The sequence below is a fragment of the Numenius arquata genome, chromosome 6 (assembly GCF_964106895.1).
Source record: "Numenius arquata chromosome 6, bNumArq3.hap1.1, whole genome shotgun sequence".
In the NCBI taxonomy this organism is placed as follows: Eukaryota; Metazoa; Chordata; class Aves; order Charadriiformes; family Scolopacidae; genus Numenius; species Numenius arquata.
Window position 1 is genome coordinate 25,598,607 of NC_133581.1, and position 19,779 is coordinate 25,618,385.

At 52.1% G+C, this 19,779-nt stretch overlaps 1 protein-coding gene across 1 annotated transcript; it reads left to right on the forward strand.

Annotated features, from left to right (window-relative positions):
* The first annotated feature begins 4,582 nt into the window (after positions 1-4,582).
* Positions 4,583-19,373, forward strand: PAX6 (paired box 6). Its single transcript, XM_074150026.1, is given in 14 exon segments — positions 4,583-4,631; positions 4,973-5,027; positions 7,181-7,283; positions 7,286-7,307; positions 7,794-7,924; positions 8,820-8,861; positions 8,955-9,170; positions 9,741-9,906; positions 14,492-14,650; positions 15,484-15,566; positions 15,836-15,986; positions 16,109-16,224; positions 18,261-18,411; positions 19,288-19,373. Coding segments are annotated over 14 exon segments (1,530 nt in total).
* The last annotated feature ends 406 nt before the right edge of the window (positions 19,374-19,779 follow it).

Genomic DNA, 19,779 nt, shown 5'->3' on the forward strand with positions numbered 1-19,779 from the left:
GAAGTTTGTGAGTGTTTGGTAAAGGACTCTTCAGGGCCTTTCACAAGAGCCCTCAATACACAAAGTAAATGGTGTATTTGCTCTGCTCTTTCCCGGCCGGGAAGAGCCTCCCGCTCCCCGGCGCTGGGAGCGGGGAAGGGGGGGGCTGGCGGCCTCGGGGAGCTCCGGCCGATTCACGGCTGACAAAGCCCCTGTCTCCCAAATATTTATGTCTTTACCATTTGAATGTTATTTTCCCCTTATCTCCATTGTCGGACGGGAGCGAACTGTTTAAATGCAAATTGACCTTTCCCCCCCCCCCCCCCCCCCTCCCCCTCTTTGCCCCCTCCGCCCTCCCCGCCTTGCCCCCTCCCCCCCACCCCGACCTGAAAACGCTCCGGTTCCCCGGGGCCCGGCTCGGGGGAGACCCGGCTGGGAGGCGGCGGGCGCGGGGCCGGGCGGCGGCGGCGGATCCCGGGGCCGGGCCGGGCGGCGGGTGCGGAGCCGGAGCGGGGAGCCGGGGCCCAGCGCATTCATATTCAAACGGCTGGGCCAATTGAGCCGTTCCCGGCGGCGGGCGGCCAATGGGCGGCGGGGAGGCGCTGGCGTTGCTTTGCATAAAGCAATATTTTGTGTGGGAGCGAAGGGAGCATTTGCATGTTGCGGAGTGATTAGTGGGTTTGAAAAGCCAGCCCCGGCTCCGCCGCATTTCCCGCTCTGGTTAAGGCGCAGGGAGGAAGTGTTTTGCTGGAAGATGATGACAGAGGTCAGGCTTTGCTAATGGGCCAGTGAAGAGCAGTGGAGGCGAGGCAGAGACCAAGGCACACATACATTAATACACTTGAACCATCACCAATCAGCATAGGTGTGCTCTGTCTCTCTCTCCCCACTTCACTCACACACTCTTTTATCTCTCGCTCTCCAGTCACTGACAGCCCATTTTATTGTCAATCTCTGTCTCCTTCCCAGGAATTCAAGATCACACAACCAGCAGCTTCAGTGGAGAAAAACTATTTTGCTGGCAACTCTTTTTAAAGCACCATCATTTCAAATCAGTGCGCTCTTAAACTATTGACAGGAGCTTTGACAACAAGACAGGATGCCTCATAAAGGTGAGTCTGCTCATTTCTTCTCCCAACTTCTCCCTCCTTGCATTTTAATATTTAGGCAGGGCTCTCGCTCTCTCCTCCTCTCTTTTCTCTCTCTCTCTCTCGTATTCCCATTTGCATTCCGGAGAGCTTCCCAGGGAACTTTCCAGCCCAGGAGCTCACAAACTTTCTGCCTTTCACATAAGCCCGTGTCCTCTGGAAAAGCTAAAGCATCTGACTGGGAAAACAATGCCAACACCAGCAGCAGTTAATTCCCACGCAGCGTTTGCTGGGCAGGGAGACCGCAAGCGACGGTGTCTGTGTTGCCGATGCTGCCGGTTCCCCCAGCTCATAGGGGCGGCGGGGCCGGAGCCCGGGGCCGGTGGGGGCCGAGGCTGCCGCCCCGGGCAGTGGCCCGACCGGACCCGGGCTCCCGGCCCCACGCCACGCCGCGTGGGAGGGAAGAAAGCGGCGCCTCGTTGTCCCGGGGGCGGCCCCCGTTCGCGGCACTAGCTTTGTGTTCCCGCGGTCTGTGTTAGGGAAGGATCACCCGTGATGGTGGGGGAAAAAGAGGGAACGAGCGGCCGAGAGAGTTGCGTGGGGGAAGGAAAAAAAAAAAAGAAAAGAAAAAAAGAAAAAAAAAATATCACGTCCTAGGCCAAGTCAGCTCCCAGGCGCGGTACAGGCGGGGAGCTGAGCGGAGCTGAAGGGCTGTCAGCTTTAATCAGCCACCCGGGGATCTTCCCAACTTGTCCCTAGTGCCGGCAACTTTCCCAGCTCCGGTAGCGGGAGAAGCGCCGGGGGCGCGGAGCCGTCCGCAACCGCGGGCCCCGCCGGGCGCCCCGCACCGCCCCGTCCCTCCTCGGCACCGGGGTGAGCTGTGGTCCCCGTTTGGGGAAATTTTTTGCTACCTTTTTTAATCGTTATGCTTTAAAAACATCCCTTTTCTTTCTTTCTTTTTTTTTTTTTTTAAATCTGGCTTATTTCTGCAAGAGCCTCGTTTTGATCCCCCGCCCTGCTATCCCCCACTATAGCAAAGCCTTTTTTTTTTTTGTGCTTTAAGAAGTTACAAACTCTTCGCCGTGAAAAAAAAAAAAAAAAATTGCTCCTGGTGCAATAATAAACTTGATTCTTTTTCCTCTCACAAGTGCAATTGGAAAAAAATGGATTTGAATTTAACCTTGTAATGCTTTGCACGGAGGCGCAGAGCAGGAATAATTTTTGAAAAGTTTAAAAACAAACTTTCTCTCAGGACTAAATGTATCTGGTAGAGGCTGTTTTGGAAAAAGGCAACAACGTCCTAGAGAAAAGTGACTGGATCTTCTCCATCGTAGGGACATAAAATAATAAAAGTGGCCCTTGACAATAAATGTTTATAGCTGCTGACCTTTACCAACGCCTAATCGCAAACCGATTCGTTTTTATCGTTTTCTCATTTGGCCCGGGAACGCGAAACTTTGTCATCTTAATGTTTAATTACGGTTTCACCGGGAGAGGAGGGGGGAGGAGGGGGGGAATGCTATCCGCCATCAGATTATATCAAGATTTCGAGATTAAAAACCGACTTGCAGATTAGGCCCGGCCTATTAGGACACGGCGAATTGCATTCCCTTCCCCGCTCGGGAGCTGGCCGTGTCCCGCTGCCCCGGCTGCGGCTCCGCAGGTCCCTGCAGGGGAGCAGCGAATTCGGGTTACAGCAGGAAAAAAAGCGATTTTGCCATCGTTTTCCTTCGGCGTGAGGGTCCGCCGGAGCCGGCCTGGGGATGCCGGGCCGGTTGCTGGAGGCGTTAGAGAGTTGCTGAGCAGAACGGCAGCCCCCTTGCCCCACACCTCCTCTTACCTTGCTGAAGCACTTGGCTACCCTCGCCCTCTATAGCAAAGCGCTTTCGGCTGTGTTTGGGATTTGGTTTTGTTTTGTTTCGTGGCTTTCCCCCCCCCCCCCTTTTTTTTTTTTTTTTCCCTCCCCCTTTTAAATCCACTCATTGTCATTTCTGAGGTCTGTGCTGGCAGAGCTGAGGGCTGGAAGTTTAATGGTGGCTTTCTGGCTGGTTTCTTTAACCCCGTAGGCCCCACGTTTATGAGTTGTGCGTGAAATATGTGAGGAAATTGTGTCTGAAGAAGTGGGTTTCCCGTTCGGTGTGTGTCTATGCAGACGTGTTCGGTGTATTAAAGGGATGGCTTCACGTTCAGTTCAGCTGAAGGAGATATCGCCACGTCTCCATTGAAGTACAGTGTAGCTTGCTCTGCTGCTAATCAGGTAGCTCTCCAAAGAGCAGTAAATATTTACCAGTTAAAGTCTTCATGCTGCGAGAAAGTACTTGTTTGATGTTTATTTTTATGGATTTAAGATTACTAAAAGCTACTTAATAAATTATACCATGGCTAGTCCTGAATGGGGAAACGTGCCTCTTTGAATTCTCCATCATATGCAGGAAGAGTAAAATTAATATTCATTATAGGCGCAAAAGAAAGAGAATGAGTATTTTTAGGCGAAAAAAAAAGGAGAGAAAATGAAGGCTGCGACTATTTCATTATTTTACCTCCTTTTTTTTAGCAACCCCCTTGAATGGGCTCTTTATTGTAATTGTCCCTCCCCAATTGAGCACCCCACTGAGCTGTTGTATCTTTTTACAACCCCTAACAACTCGCACCAGTAACACAATTACCGCCAGATATTTATAACGAGAAATTACTTTTCCATTTTCACCCGCGACGATTTCAAATAAATACATGGGAGACGCATAAATAAATAAATAAGTGGCCCGGGGTGGGGGGGGGGGGGGTGGGGGGAGAGAGAAGGAAGGAGGGAGGGAGGAAAGGTGGCGAGAGGAGGAGAGAGGGAGCAGGGGAAGGGGGGGGGGGGGGGGGAAGAGAGAGAGAAAAAGGCGCTGGGGACTGTCCAGGCGCTGGGTCAAGGCAGGCACTAATGAAGGGAGAAGGGGCTTGTTTCTCTGCTCTTTGTAAGTTGGAGGGTTGTTGGTCCGTTGAGTTGGGAAGCTGCGCGGCCGGTTAAGGAGCCTGGGTTTCTGCACTCGGGGTTTGGGTAGAGGAGCAGAATGGAGGCCATTGTTCGCTTTCTGTAGGCTTTGTTTAACAGTTCTCACCCCCTCCTGTTCTTACTTTTTAAAGCAGTGAGGCGAGGTAGACAGCGTGTGTCACAGTACAGTGAAAAAGGGGAAGATCTAAAGACCAAAAAAGAAGTTAATCACAAGACGGGGAGTTTGGGGGAGAAAAAGTTGCTAGTGCCGCGGGGAGAGGAAAAAAAAATAAAATACAAATAACTCGAGGAAATACCCGGAGGTAAAAATGGAGCCCCGCTCCCGGCAGGCAGGACAGCCGGCGGACGGCCTCCCCCCCGCCGCCGGTGCCCGCGCAGCCCCCGCGCAGCGCCGCCCGCCCCGCTCCCCCCCGCCCGGCCCGGCCCGCCCGGCACACCTTCCCGGCGTCGCTCCACACTTTTTAACGTACTTCTTCTGCTTTGTCCTAGAGGGAAGACTTTAACTAGTGACACGCAGATGTGCGAGTCCCTAAATTGTATGAGAGGACAGTCCGCCCCGCTTTCAGGCAAGTTTAAAAACATGACTTGGGACTCTCTTTGTGATTGTTGTCGCTCCACTTAATACACCACCTCAGCGAAGGGCACTAACGACGAGGCAATACGCCACCTGCATGCAATTAAAACGAGAAACCACTTGGCGGGTTGCTTTTCTTATTTTTTTTTTTTTTCGCGTGTTAGGGATGCATATGTACATTTTTGCCTTGAGGTATTAAAGCCCCCAAATCCTTAAAGTAATCGGGGGAAAAACGCCTAAGGATAACAAAGTAAGCCTGTGAGATATTAGCCTCTCTGCAGCTTAACCGTATGCACTACCTCCCCTGATTAACGCCTATTTTATCACTGATAGACTGCTATAGGCGAGCCCCGTGGGATACTGCTCTATCAGCCCACCATGCAGAACAGTAAGTGACTCCGCGCCCCTTCGCGGCCGCGGAGGGCAGGCGGGGGCGGCCGCGGGCGCGCAGGAGCGGGGGAGGGAGGAGCCGTGGTCCCTGCGCGGCCGGGTGCGCAGCCCGCCCCGTCGGGGTGCGGGTAGCGGCGTGGAAGGGACCGGGAGCGCTGTCACGGCTCCCGGGCCACCGGGGCTTGCCCGGTTAGTGGCCCAGGCCCTGTCGTTTATCCCTACCTGATCCGCAGCGGGAGTTGGGCAGGAAAAAGCCACCACCGCGCTAGGCGCACTTCCCCGCCACCTCCTGGTTTTATTTGCTTCCCGATTCTGATGTCTTCTGAGGATTATTAATTTTCATATTTTTTGGCCTTTTGTTGTCGTTGTTGATGTTGTTTAAGAGCTCGCCGACGGGCCTGTGCGCCTCTCAGAGGGGAAAAGCGCTTGCGCAACGCAGGGGCGCACGGACCCGCAGGCTGGCGAGAAGCGTCCCCTCCTTGCGCTCCGGAGGAAGGGGCTGCGCGGAGGTCGGGGGGACCCGGGGTGAGGTCCCAACCAGCCTGGAGCAGGCCCCATCTCCCCGGGACGCGGATCTTCCGCGGGGTGGGCTCCACGCCGGAGCGCCGCGGGGTTGCGCGACCTCGCAAAATCGCGACGGCCGTCGCGATTTTGCGACGTCGCGCAACCCCGCGCCGCACCTGCGCGGGGGTCGCGCTTATCTTGCGCGGGTAGCGGCGGCGAGGAGCGCAGGCCGAGTTGCGCGGGCCTTGCGCGCGGCGATCGGCCTTCACCCCGGTGTTTCTCCGGGACCTCGATGCGCGGCGATGCGCGGCTTCGGGACCCCGTTATCATCCCCTCCTTAGAGCGATTAATAAGTTGTGTCCCCCCCTCCCCCCGCGTGCAAGGAGCATCAGGAAAAACACAGATTTGGTGGGGGGGTGGTTCTCAGCAAACCTCATGTGGAGCTGTTTGTTTTGTTGGGGGGTTCGATTTGAGTTTTTTTTTTTTAGGGGGGCAGGTTTTTTTTTTTCGGTGGTGGTGGGTATTTTGGGGGCCGCTGCCTGCGTGTCCGTGCGCTCTGTTTTCACGTATCCCCAGAAAAACCGAGCCCCGGGAAGGGCATCACCTGCGCCCGGCAGCGGCGGCGGTGGCTGCCCTTGGCCGCGGCGTGCCGGGGGTTTATGGTAATGGGGGGAATGCCTTCACTCGGCCGTTTGGGATCGCCACCGCAAAACGCAGAAAAGATATCATTCGGGTGAAGCCTTTATTTTGTTTAAAGGTCGCGGCGGGCTCTCCAGGCTTTGTGTTAATAACTCCTGGGTGTATATGGTGCAGAGCATCCAAATTGACACCATATGTTTTCCTATTAGATGACTAGCAATAGAATACAAGGCGCATAATCATTGCCACTGGGCGAGATCTACACCGCTCTCCAGGGAAATTATATAATGATTAAGGCTTAACCTTTTAAGTGAAACTTTGATTTTGCTTTCCCTGCTGCCATTTTTTATGTCGGCGACCGTCGCCCCCCCCGCCGAAGCGGGCTCCCCGCACGCATTGAAGGGGACGGGGGACGGCGGGGGGGACGGCGGGGGCTGGAGGAGGTGTGGGGGGGGAAGCCGCCGAGGGACCGTGCCCCCCGGCCGCCCCCCGCCGCCCCGACCCCCGAGGCGCAGGCGGGGAGGGACGCGCGGGGCTCCTTCTCCCCGCGGTGGGAAGCGCAGGTCGCAGCGCCGGCCGCGCTGCTGGGCCGGGGCGGCAAATTCCCCAGCCCCGATGTCACTTTGAATCCGTTGCGCGGGGGAGCGCGCCCCCTCGGTTGTGTCCGCGCAGAGCCCGCGGCTACCTCAAACCGCAGCCTCCCTCGGAGGGAGAGCGAGTAGAGTTCAATCTAGTCTGAGTGATATCCAAATGCGGACAGAAAGGGTCGTTTTATCATGCTACTATTTGTCGTGACGATGCAATTTTCAAAAGCAGAGTACTGTCATAAAGTGACACGCCTGCCACAAGTGCTCCAACTGATCTTTTCAATTAGCCTTCCATGCATGATCCGGGGCGACTTCCGCCTATTTCCAGAAATTAAGCTCAAACTTGACGTGCAGCTAGTTTTATTTTAAAGACAAATGTCAGAGAGGCTCATCATATTTTCCCCCTCTTCTATATTTGGAGCTTATTTATTGCTAAGAAGCCTGGGCTCTTGGAGTCAATTTATCAGGAGGCTCCAAAGAGAGGAGAGCGGAGAGCGCGTAGAGCAGAGCTTCTCCAGGGAGACTTCCTCCAAAGCCTGGAGCTCCAGGTTGGGCACTGGCGAGGCAGCCTCTCGCTTTGGCTTTTGGCGAAGCGAGCTGCGGCGGTGCGGATGCAGGCAGGCTCCGTGGGCTCTGGGCTTTGGGTTTTGCTTGGGTTTTCGTCTTTTTTTTTTTTTTTTTTTTTTTTTGGGGGGGGGGAGGGGATGGGGGAGGAATAGGGGAGAGAGAAAAAAAAAAAAAAAGCAAAGCGAGGAAGCAACCCAAGGCGATCCAGCCCGGAATATTCTGGGCTTTTGAGCTGGGTTTTTGGGGGATTCGCCGCTGTCGCGGGTTTTGCAGCGCCGGCGAGGGTGACTTTCGGAGCGGCGGTGGCTCCCGGGAGCGGCGGGCGAGGACGGCGTCGGGGCCGGATGGGAGCGGCGGTGGCTGCGCGGCGGGGCGCGGAGGAGAGAGGAGCGGCGTGCCGGCTGGCCGGCTGCGCGGGGTCTGCGCGGGAGCGGAGGGTGCTATGGTGGGCGCTGTGCTTCCCGCAGGTCACAGCGGCGTGAACCAGCTCGGCGGGGTGTTCGTCAACGGGAGGCCGCTGCCCGACTCCACGCGGCAGAAGATCGTGGAACTCGCTCATAGCGGCGCCCGGCCCTGCGACATCTCACGGATCCTGCAGGTGAAGGCGGCGGCGTCCCCCGTCCTCCCACCGCTCCGCTCCGCTCCAGAGCCGCTTTGTCCACCGCTGGCCGCCAAGGCGCTAATTGCCGACCCCCCCACACACCCACCCACCCACCATCACCGCCACCACCACCACCCGCCTTCCAGCCTAATAAAACGATCCATTTGCTTATCTTGATTATTGCTGCAAATAGACCTTTCTACGCGTATATATATATATAACTTTTAAAATATTTTCCTAATTTTTTTTGTTCCCCTTTATTTCCATCCGGTGATAACCTGCACTCTCGTTACAGTTAGTTCGCTGTAATAAACTGAATTATACGGCTCGGCATAATTTCAGTTTCCTCTCCTTCCTCTCTCCCCCCTCCCCCCCCAATATTTACTTATGATTTTGTGAGATCTGTATGCATTTGGCGTGGCTTACTGCTTTTTTATTTTTACCTTTTTTTTTTTTCTTCCAAAAAGCGAAAAAAAAAGAGGAAGAGGAAAAAGGAAAGGAAAAAAAAAAAAAAAAGAAACCCCCTCAAAGCCACGCTATTTTAGCCCGGAATCTGTCTTTACGGACACTAACGCGATCTGGCGCAGCTCAGGGGTACATTGTAAATGTAGGTCTCGATAACTCCTCACTCACCCTGTCCCCCACAAGTACTCTGTCTAAGAGCAGTGAGGACGATGGAGACTAGTCTGGCTTAGCTATTGTTCGCATTTAAGGAGTATTTTAACATTAGTGCTAAAAGAATTACGTTTTGACCAGATTTTTTTTTTCTTCCAAATGTTTTTAAAGTATCACTTTTGTAGAGGGTAGGGCCACGAATGTAATTTTTTTTTAAAGAAAAAAAGACTCTCTAAGTAAGTTCTCATACCATTTAAGGTATATTTTTGTGTTATAGACCCATGCAGATGCAAAAGTCCAAGTGCTGGACAATCAAAACGTAAGCTTGTCATTGTTTAATGCATACTTAAACAATTTTATTTTTGTCTTGAAATTATTAATAATGTGATTTTCTGTCCGCTTCCCTATCCAGGTGTCGAATGGATGTGTGAGTAAAATTTTGGGCAGGTATTACGAAACTGGCTCCATCAGACCCAGGGCAATCGGAGGTAGTAAACCGAGAGTAGCGACTCCAGAAGTTGTAAGCAAAATAGCGCAGTATAAACGAGAGTGCCCCTCCATCTTTGCGTGGGAGATTCGAGACAGATTACTATCAGAGGGGGTCTGTACCAACGATAATATACCCAGTGTAAGTTCATGAAAAAAACCTTCCCGTGTGCTGTGTACAATGCTGGGTAGCCGTAGCGAGCCTCTGCTTCCTTTGTTTTGATATCAGATGAGAGGATAGCAGGTTCAAACCATTTGCATGTGGCAGGGTCAGACGCATTTTTTCATACAGATTCTGACAAATGCCTTTAAGGAGGGAGAAAAAAAAATAAAAAATAAATATGCGGGTCACCCCTGCGCCTGGCGCCTCAGGACTGCGAGCATCAGTCGAAGCCATCACTCTGGTTTTGCAGGGTTGGGTTTGGGGCTTTTTTTTTTTTCTCCTTTTTTTCTTTTTCTTTTTTCTTTTTTTTTTTTTTTTTCCCCCGTGGTTTGTTTGTTTGTTTGCACCACCACCAGCAGTAAGCGCGTCGGGGCGGCTGGGACACGGCGGTACAGGGCGGCCGCAGCGCAGCCGGCGCTCGGGGAACCCCTCTGACTTGCGCCCAGGTCGCGCCGCCGACAGCGCGGAAGGGGCGCGGGGGTTGCGCGGGTGGCTCGCGGGGAGCGCGCTACCGCACTACCATTGCCTTTCCTGTCCTTTGCCTTCCAGGTGTCGTCGATAAACAGAGTCCTACGCAACCTGGCTAGCGAAAAGCAACAGATGGGTGCCGACGGGATGTACGACAAGCTAAGGATGCTGAACGGGCAGACGGGGACCTGGGGCACCCGGCCCGGCTGGTACCCCGGCACGTCGGTACCCGGGCAGCCCGCCCAAGGTAAGGGACAGCCCGGCCGCCGCTCCCCGGCACGGGGCGGCCCGGCTGGGCTCGGCCACGCCCGGCGGAGGTGGCTCCCGACGCGGGTCCCCCCTCGCCCCCTCCCCGATCGCCGCCGCCGTGCAGTTTTCTCGGGACGGGTGCCTCCGGGCGTCCCCGGCCGCCGCCTCCCCGGGCGGGTGGGTGGCAGTGACCGCCGAGCTGGAGGGCTCCCGGCCCCGGCCTGGCGGCGGGCAAGGCAGCCCGGGAGCAACCGCCGCGGCCGCCAAACTGCGGTGCCGGCAGCCGGGCGGGTTCCGGGGCTGATCCTTAACCTCGCCCATCAGCCCGGTAATTAGGGCTCCCGCTCCCCGCCCGGGTCGCCTTCCCGCGCTGGGGTCTCCAAAGCCGGGAGGATCGGTCACTATCTCCGTAGGGCTGATTATAGTTCCTCCTCAATGGACCCGAAACAACTTTGTAAATATAGGAAACTGTTTATCCTGAAGATTAATAGGTATTTGTTGTAGGAATGACAAGGGGATAATATGAAGGATAATGGGATGTTACGTTACATACTTAAGATGGTTAATGGCTTCTTTTTGTATGCGGGCTCTGTTGAGGCTCGGCTCTCTCCCTGGCTGTGGTCATTCCTTTAGAAGAGGTGTCTATATACAACAACCTGCTTTTTGTTTTCACCCCGCAAGGAAAAAAAAATCGGTAACAGTGTGCGGAATATCTGGTACAAAGGATGTTTCTGTCACACGCAAGAATTTGTTATGGGAACAATTCTGTCGCTATGTAATTGCTCATTAGAGATCGTTTTGTTTCTCATTAAGGCGACATGAATAAGCGTCTAGTTGAAGGAGACAGCTGTAGAAATGTTCCACAGGAGACCTCTGGACACGATATGGCACCGCTTGCCAATTAGACATGTCAGTTTTAAGAGAAGAAAACAATCTATGAAGGACACTAGAAAGATAGAGCGGAGCCCTCGCTTCCCCCCACCCCCAGTTTTGTATTATTATTATTTTTTTTAAATTTTGTTTTGCCCGATGTCCGTCCCCCCGTCCTCCCCCCCCCACGCCACGGTGCCGGGACGGACCCTACCGACAGCTGCCCGCCGGCTCGCCCCTACCTGCGGCGCCCGGGCCCGGCCGGGGGCTGCCTCTGCCCCGCTGCCGGCATCCCTGCCTGCCCCGGGGCCGCCGTCGGGGCTCCCCGTCCTTCCTTCTCTGCCCTGCACCCAAGAGCCCAACCGCGGAGCGGTGCGCGGCGGAGGGGAGCGCGCTTTCCGCCCGTGCGGCTCCAAACGGCCTGAGCGCCCTCCGTTCCCGTCATTGGTTGTTTTTGGTTGGTTGGTTGGTTTTTTTGTTTTTTGTTTTTTTGTTTTTTTTTTTTTTTTAGAAAAAGCGTTAAATGGAGACGTTTAGGGTGCCCCCTTGCCTGTCCTCCTCGCCGCAGCGGGGTGACTCCGGGCCCAGCTCCGCGCGATGTAGCGCGGGTGCGGTGCGGGCACACCTGGGGCCAGGCAGCCCTTGGCCACTGCGCTGCAGGCGCCTGTGTCTGCGGGGAGGTGGTGTAGGTGGAACTGCTGGAGGCTTGTGGTGACACACGGCGTGTCCCGTCCCCCCCCCCCCCCTCCCCCAAGTGGCGTGGGGATGAGCGCAGTTTCCGCGGGGGAGCTCGGGCCTCGGCAGGAACCCGTGAGCCATCTCCCAGATTGTAACCGAAATAAAGCGGCGCGGAGCGGCGCGGAGCCCGGTGCGGCTCGGGCCGGGGGTGCGTGTGTGCGTGGGCAGGAGAGGCGGGGGGGGGGCAGGCAGGCACTTAAAACATCCGCAGAGCAAAATTAAAATTAATAAAATGGATTTCCTCTGGAATATTCATGCTCCCTCTAATGTTTTTCCCTTGCAGGGGTATGTTACTGGATTTTAAGAGTCCATTACTCAAAAAGCATAAGGCGAGGTTAGGTCTCAGAGGGGTACAAATATGGTCTCAATCTGATAAACGCCATGCAGCAGTGAATAAAATAATGGATACATGAGGGCTGACAGAACAAAAAGAGACATCTCTATCCGGGAGAAATTCTCCAGTGATTTAGTGGTTTTAGGGATCACCGAGACACTGTTTCTTATCTTTTTTTTTTTTTTTCCCCCCTCCCTCTCTTATAAGACTAAAGCCTTCTATAGGATTTAGACACTTTCTCTTTCAACAGATGCTACAATGTTTTGATCCCAGCTCTATAGCTGAGAGGTGCCGCAATTGGTTTGCTATCTTTTTTTGCTTGTTTTCCGCCTCACTGATTAAGACACTAAGAAACTAAGGAATGATTTTATTTCCCAGCGTCTTTTTTTTTTTTTTTTTTTTTTTTTTTTTTCCAGGAAACAAATCCTATACCCAGCGTCAGATGGTCTGGCTATAGGATAATAGGGACGGACATTCAGTCGCTTTCTTTCGGATTAGGTCTGGAAGGTGGAACAGCTCTATTGAGATCGTTCCTTTTAGGGCCTTTTTTTTTTAAAAAAAAAAAAAAAAAAAGAGGGGGGGCCTCTAAAAAGAAGATATCTTAATTGTCAGGCGCGGGGGTTTTAAATAATCATAAGGGAGTTAAACTCTAGGTGAAACTTTCAGCTGGCTCAAAGGTTTGGAGGGAGATGGGGAGGGCACGGAGACTAGATTGCAAAAAAATGTGGTTGCAAAAATTTAAAAATAATTGAGGGGTGGTGGCAAGGGAGGGGGGAGGCGGTTCGGGCTTGGCACTGGGAAGCGCGGGCGCGGCTCCGCGGGTGCGCTCCGCTGCCCGGCGCACTCGGTGCGCTCTGCCCAGCCCCGACGGCGCGGGGGGCGGCCGGGCATCCCCGCCGCCTTTGGGCGGCTCACCCCCTCTCTCCGCTCTCTCCTTGCCTCCCCCCCAACCCCCCCAAGGTCCGCGCCGGTCCGCTCGGTGCGGACAGTGATGGATGAGGGCAGTGGCGGAGGTTAAGCGGCGGCCCCCGCAGCGGGCGGGCGCGGCCCCCGGCGCTGCCACCGGCGCTAGGCAGGGCGGCTGCCCCGCCGCGGCGGAGCTCTCCGGGCTCGGCGGCTTTGTGTGCCCCTGAAAAGCAGCAAACTCCCCCCCTTCTCCCCCTAAACTCCCCCCCCTCTCCCCCCCCCCCGGCTATTCACCCGCCGCCGGCCGCCTCAATGGGGCTGCGGCCGCCCATATGGTGACCACGGCCGCTGAATCCCTGTGTTTAAATGGGGGAGAAAGTTCGGGTTTTAAAACATTTCAAAGTGGTTGAAAGGGTCCCACCAGATCCTGTCACAATTCTCCCTGAGCTTTGAAGGCCGGGGCCATTGTTCGCCGATTATAAATGATATTACTTTAAAGTTGATTTCCCACAATATTTAAAGGATGTAGCGGGAGTGTCGCTATTTATTTTTGGCGTAACTTTTCAAGGGAATTAGCATAAGTAGCCCATGCGTCCCTCATCCCGTCTCCCCCTTTATGCGACATCAAAACGCCTCGAAAAATATGCTTTGAAAAGAGAGGGAGAGCTAATTTAGGGACAACGACTTCTCTGGCCTCGCCAGAAACCTCCGTTTCTTTGGCCCACGGCGGCCCGGGGTGCCTCCAGCGCCCCGCAAAGCCGGCCGGCCCCAGGACACATCCCTGCCTCCGCCCGACAGGAGAGCATAATGCAACTTTCCCCCTGTTTAATGACAGAAATTACATTAAAAGTGGTGGAAATGCCCTAATTAAAAATGTACCGCTTAAATGATATGCCAGACGTTCAGCTGCAGAATAGCGTATTTAGCTAGTTAGTGAACTCGCTACTATTTCTTTTAAAATTACATGTTAAAATTTTAAAAGAAATCTTACTTTTCTCTGGTGCAACACATTACAAAGAATGGACAGTCCTTTTATCTAAATATAAAATTCCATTTTCAGCAATTATAGCCTGTTCTTGGTGATGATATAATTACAGCTGTGCTCAGTAATAGGTGTCAAGGCAATGCACACTCATACAATAGTTGAATAAAACTGCAGAACAATGCAGGCACTTCTAAATTCACAACCTTTAAAATGAAATTGACTGTGCAGAATTCAAATAAAAACTGGATAAATATTTTTTAAAAAAGATTACAAGCTTGGTTTGGTTTCTTAATAGCATTTTCTGCAAACCTATCAACATCTAATTGATTAGATAGGAATTACTGATTATAGATAATCTGAAATACTGAACATCACTATTTTAAATATAGCAATAGGTAAATAAGTGCAGCAGACAGAGGAGACTGCCATGGCACTGCAGTAGCAATTCATGGAAAGAATCACTTTCAGGGGAAGGTATTTTTATGAGGGTTTTATTTCAGAGGAAAAACAAAATGAAATTAAGACCAGGCAATTGTAATTCCTCATCTCCGATGTTTACGATAACGCTGGAAACGGAAATGTTTCCGTGTTACCCGTGTCATTAGCACAATGTTGCTTTGATACCTGAGACACATTTAAGAGAGGGTGTCAGCAAACATGGCCGAACTTGTTTCCAATCACGTTATTTCTCTGATAGGGATCTTGAAAAAAGGGTACCTGCGTTTCACTTTCCGACTCTTGGTTCCGCAGATGGCTGTCCGCAACAGGAGGGAGGAGGGGAAAACACTAACTCTATCAGCTCTAACGGAGAAGATTCAGATGAGGCCCAAATGAGACTCCAGCTGAAAAGAAAGCTGCAGAGAAATAGGACATCCTTTACCCAAGAGCAAATTGAAGCCCTTGAGAAAGGTGAGTGACATTTTCCTATGGCTGAAGCAGGAGAGAAAAGCAAAATGTGCCCTCGCTATATTAAAAGCTGAACAGAAGCATGGCATTCATGTGCCTTATGTACATGTATATATTTTAAGTCTGTGGCTCCCTCCATGCTCTTTTATTCATTGAGCTCCAAATACTCATCGATGGCTATGATATGTACCAAAAAGCTGTTAAAAGGTTTTCAAAGGGAATGTACTCAGGGCACAGATCACACTGAAACATCGGTGTTACACCCCGGGCTCCTCTCACAGGGGATAAATCTCCTCCTGCCGACTGTGCCGTGCGGCCGGGCTGCATTGCTGTACACCGGGAAGGCGAAGGCAGGCAGCTGGGGCTGGCAGCAGCCTTCTGTGCCTGCCCCCACGCTCGGTCCCTGTCCCCAGCGCTGCCGCTGCCCGGGGCTGGGATCAGGTGCCCTTTTCCCTGACCAGCCTGGGTGTACCTCGCCTCTGACCCGCTGAGCATCTTTGTTCTTATTTTCCGCTGTTATTTAGCGACGTGCCATTTCGCTTCTTGGTGACAGGGTCAGAGCTGCCTTGGGGACCCCCTCAGCGGAGGCAAAAGCCCTCACTGCTTCTTGAAAGATGTAGCATCGCACCCAAGTCTGCCTGTCCCCTGAGCGCTATTCCCCAGCAGGCAAGGCATCCTCCTTCCTAACGTACACACACGCAGAGAAAGCTCAGCTTTGCCGTTGCAGCCATGTTTCTTAAGAGCATTTAGAGCATAGGCAGCGCAGGAACAACTCTGACTTTACAGTCAGCCACATTAACTCTTTGCAACTAATGCAACAATACTTCCTTCTGCAGAATTTGAGAGGACTCACTACCCTGATGTGTTTGCAAGAGAGAGACTAGCTGCTAAAATAGACCTGCCTGAAGCAAGGATACAGGTACTGAGATGTTGTGCAATTATGCCTATTATTATTTCTACTACTACTATTCTAATTTTGTTGTTCCTGGCTTCTCAAAGCACAGGGCAGCCCCTGTTTACGATCGGATATTTGTCCATCTCCTCCTTCAGGAAAATAAGAGCAGCTGGGGTTTGCTTTTGCGCACTGCTTTGCTGCGCTGCAAGCCAGCTTTCTATCAGCACAGCCTTGAGCTACGTGGGGGAGGCCCTCGTAAGCTCATTCACGTCTCTCAAACACTGTATTTTCAGGTGTGGTTTTCTAACAGAAGGGCCAAGTGGAGAAGGGAAGAGAAGCTGAGGAACCAGCGAAGACAAGCCAGCAACACTCCCAGCCACATTCCCATCAGTAGTAGTTTCAGCACAAGCGTTTACCAGCCGATCCCACAACCGACCACCCCCGGTAATGCCACCAACTCGCTCGTGTTCCTCCACCGTCCTGGGAAAATGAGACTCTCAGAGTGTATTGCCAATTGTAATTGCAGTTAAACTAATGTGTCCATCTATCTGTCTATTCTATTATAGTTTCCTCTTTCACATCAGGTTCCATGTTGGGCAGAACGGACACGGCGCTCACAAACACGTACAGCGCGCTGCCGCCCATGCCTAGCTTCACCATGGCCAACAACCTGCCTATGCAAGTAAGTCCAGCGCTGCTGCCGTGGCACCATGCTCCCTCAGGACTCAGTGGCCTGCGGGGTGTGCGGGAGCATGGGTGGGGGATCTTCCCCCACAGGATGGGGGGCTTACGGACACAAACTGTGCTGCAGGGAAACCTGCACCAAAGGCTTCCCTGGCATCTGAAAAGATGCCCTATTTGGGAGAGTTACAAGGGCAAGGGCACTGTAAGTCCTAGTGCTCAACAAGCTCCCTTCCCTGAATTTTAAAAGAGAAAGGTCCTCAAAATTACAAGGCAACAAATCTGGGATGAAAAAGCCCTTTTTGGAGCCCCCCCCCCGCGGTTAACCTATGGAACTCACTGGTGCAGTATTGTGGAAATTGCTGCCCGAATAAGCTGCTGGAGGGATCTGACCTTCTTGGCATAGGTGATGTGGCGGCGGTGCATTAGGAACACCTGAGAGAGGGAAGGATGTGATTAGCATCAGTGGTTATGCCAGCTAAGCCAGAATTGCAAGAGCTGTCAATCCTCATGCCTGAAAGCATTAGCTGATCACCAGCTGGGTTAGGAAGAAATCTATTCCTTTGGGGTCTGTTTCTATAGACCTTTCAGATGCAAAATTCCTCCTTTTTTAATGGTGGGGTTGGCCTAGGAAGGTGCTGGCCAATTACGGGAGTTTTACAGCTTTGTCTGAGGCACACAGCATTGACCACTGCTGGAGACGGCGAGCAGATTAGAGAGCCTGACTCCTTCGCTGCGGCAATTACTATGTTACTAATTGCTGAACCAAAATTAACCAAATAAAGTTAGAGTCTCTCAAGTCCGCAGAAAGAAATGACGTTGGCTAGGTCACTATTTCGTGGTGCTGGAGGCCGGTGGCGTCGTTCCTGGCAGTGGGCTGAGGGCAGACGACAAAAGATCAAAGGGGTGATACAGGAGGGAACCCTTGGGAAAGCAGCAGGCCCCCGGTCCACCACCAGGCACCTGGACAGGGACCTGGCACATGTGAGCTGCTCTAGAAAGTCCTGCCTATGTGGCCAACCATGGCGTGATGGCCACGTGATGTTGGAGCAGGAGATTTGGCAGCCGAACCATCGGCATCTCCCTGCAGATGCAGGGCGCGTTGCTGGTTCTCTCAGAGCACAGCGTGTGTGTGCTTCGCTGACAAGGCTGTCAGTATTTTTGGAGGAAGTGTGTGCTGGGGGTGTGCAAGCAGAGGAAATATGTGCAGACATGTCAAGTCTCGTGTGCTCGCAGCAGGAATTACTCATCCAGCTTTCCCGCTGCCTCCCCATGCTGAGGCTGCACCGTCCTCTGGCACTCCGGAGCTGGAGATGCCCCTACTTGGTCCCTGGTATGGTGCCGTCCCTCACCCCCTGCCCCCAGCTGCTCTTCCCCCTGGCAGATGGGGTTTTAGGGGTTGGTGTTAAGATAAATGGAGATGTCTGGTCTCCCGGGATGCTGCTGGCATGGGTTTGGGGTGACCGAGGCTCTGAAGGGGGATCAACGCACACGTACGTGTGCGTTGATCCCCCTTCAGAGCCTCGGTCACTCCAAATCCACACGTTATCTGTGCGTATGTGCAGATGCAGGACCAGCCCATGTGCCTTAGTAGAGTAATTTTTAGTTTCACCACTATTAGTTTTTAGTTATGCCAGCAAACGTGAGATAAGATGTCAGCCCTGCTCTGTCTCTCTGTGGCTGCAAATGGCAGGAGACATCTTTCTTCTACACAAGTGCAAACAAGGGCTTTGGTTCCTTGGTTTAGGTATGTAACAACTTTGTTAGCATCTAGATGTAGAGAATCTGCTCGCCAAGTGCATTTGAAAAGGCATTGGTGACTGTCCACCTCGTTCCCGTAGACCAAAAACCCTTGGGAAGAGGCTGCTTGGTTGAGCTCCTAAATAGGGCTTTACATCTAAGTCCTTGAATTTGAAACTGAAGCTCATTTTTGTTTGTGCACACTGCTCCTGAGGGCTGGCACATCCACCCAGAAGAGCGTAACGTCGTGTTTACCTCGGTCAGTACTTAACACTGTTTTGTCCTTTGCTTCCATAGCCCCCGGTACCCAGCCAGACCTCCTCCTACTCTTGCATGCTGCCCACCAGTCCATCGGTGAATGGACGGAGCTATGATACATACACCCCTCCTCACATGCAGACACACATGAACAGCCAGCCGATGGGCACCTCTGGCACCACTTCCACAGGTGAGTGGCTCCATGCTCCCTCCCCGTTTCTGCCAGTGCTGCTTCCTTGCTCCAGCCACCCGGATTTTCTCATGCATTTGCTGGGAGAAGTCTCTCCCTGTCGCTGGGAGAGGTCTCTCCATTGGGTTTAGTACCTGTCGAACTGGGCAGAAGATGAAAACGTATAACCTTGCAGGCTAGAGCAGAAAGCCTGATTTTTCAGCTGCCACTGGAGGGGTAGATGAAAGGCGTCTGATTAAGAGAGGTGGCGTTTGAATAGCGGAACAGTGGAAACCTCTTCAGTGAGACCCCCATCCTGCAAAATCTTCCCTGTATAATTAAATTCTAAAGCAGCATTTATTGCACTGTTAAATTTCAGCGGCGATACCCATACCCGTGAAGTTAAGCATGCATGAAAGTGTCTACAGGACTGGGCGTGTTGTTACCATGTCTGTGTCAGGGGGTATTTTTTTGCTAAAGATTGGAAGTTATTGAAAAGGTAGGAGTCCTGTAGAAATATTAACCTATGCATAAAAAGGGAAAACAGGGTAAAAAAGGGTAAGTGTCAGCATAATCAGGAGCAAGCCAGACACATTTTAAGAGAATAGAAATGTTCAGCGTATTTTGGGCTGAATTCCCAACTGATACAAATGAGCTGAGGCTTTGGCATTTATCTCCAAGTATGACAGTTTATTTATAACAACAAGTCACTGAGATGTGCACAGGTTTTTAAAATATACCACCTCTCCCCCCGCCCCCCAAATTGATTCTGCAAGCTGGTAGATGTCGAGATTTAATACTTACCACAATACAAGCACAAATCTGTGAAATTGTAAAGCAAAAATTGTGCGATGTATAGAAAAACTAAAATATCCATTTCCCCCCCTCAATTTTCAGGTCTCATTTCCCCTGGAGTGTCAGTTCCAGTTCAAGTTCCTGGCAGTGAACCTGATATGTCTCAATACTGGCCAAGATTACAGTAAAACATGTGTTAATTCTGTAAATGACTATTTGGACAACAGTTGGATGTTCAGCAGTATTTTATAAAGGAAGAATGGCTCTCAGAGTACTTCTGTACTGCAACTGTGCCCTATGCTGTAACACATGGAAAAGACTTTCACATGGACCTTTGTACACTGAAGGCATTATATCAGTTGGAACAAATCTTCATTTTGGTATCCAAACTTTTATTCATTTTGGTGTATTATTTGTAAATGGGCATTTGTATGTTATAATGAAAAAAAAAAAAAGAACAATGTAGACTGGATGGATGTTTGATCTGTGTTGGTCATGAAGTTGTTTTAAAAAAAAAAAAAGAAAAGGAAAAAAAAAAAGAAGCCATGATCAACAAGCTTTGCCACGAATTTAAGAGTTTTATCAAGATATATC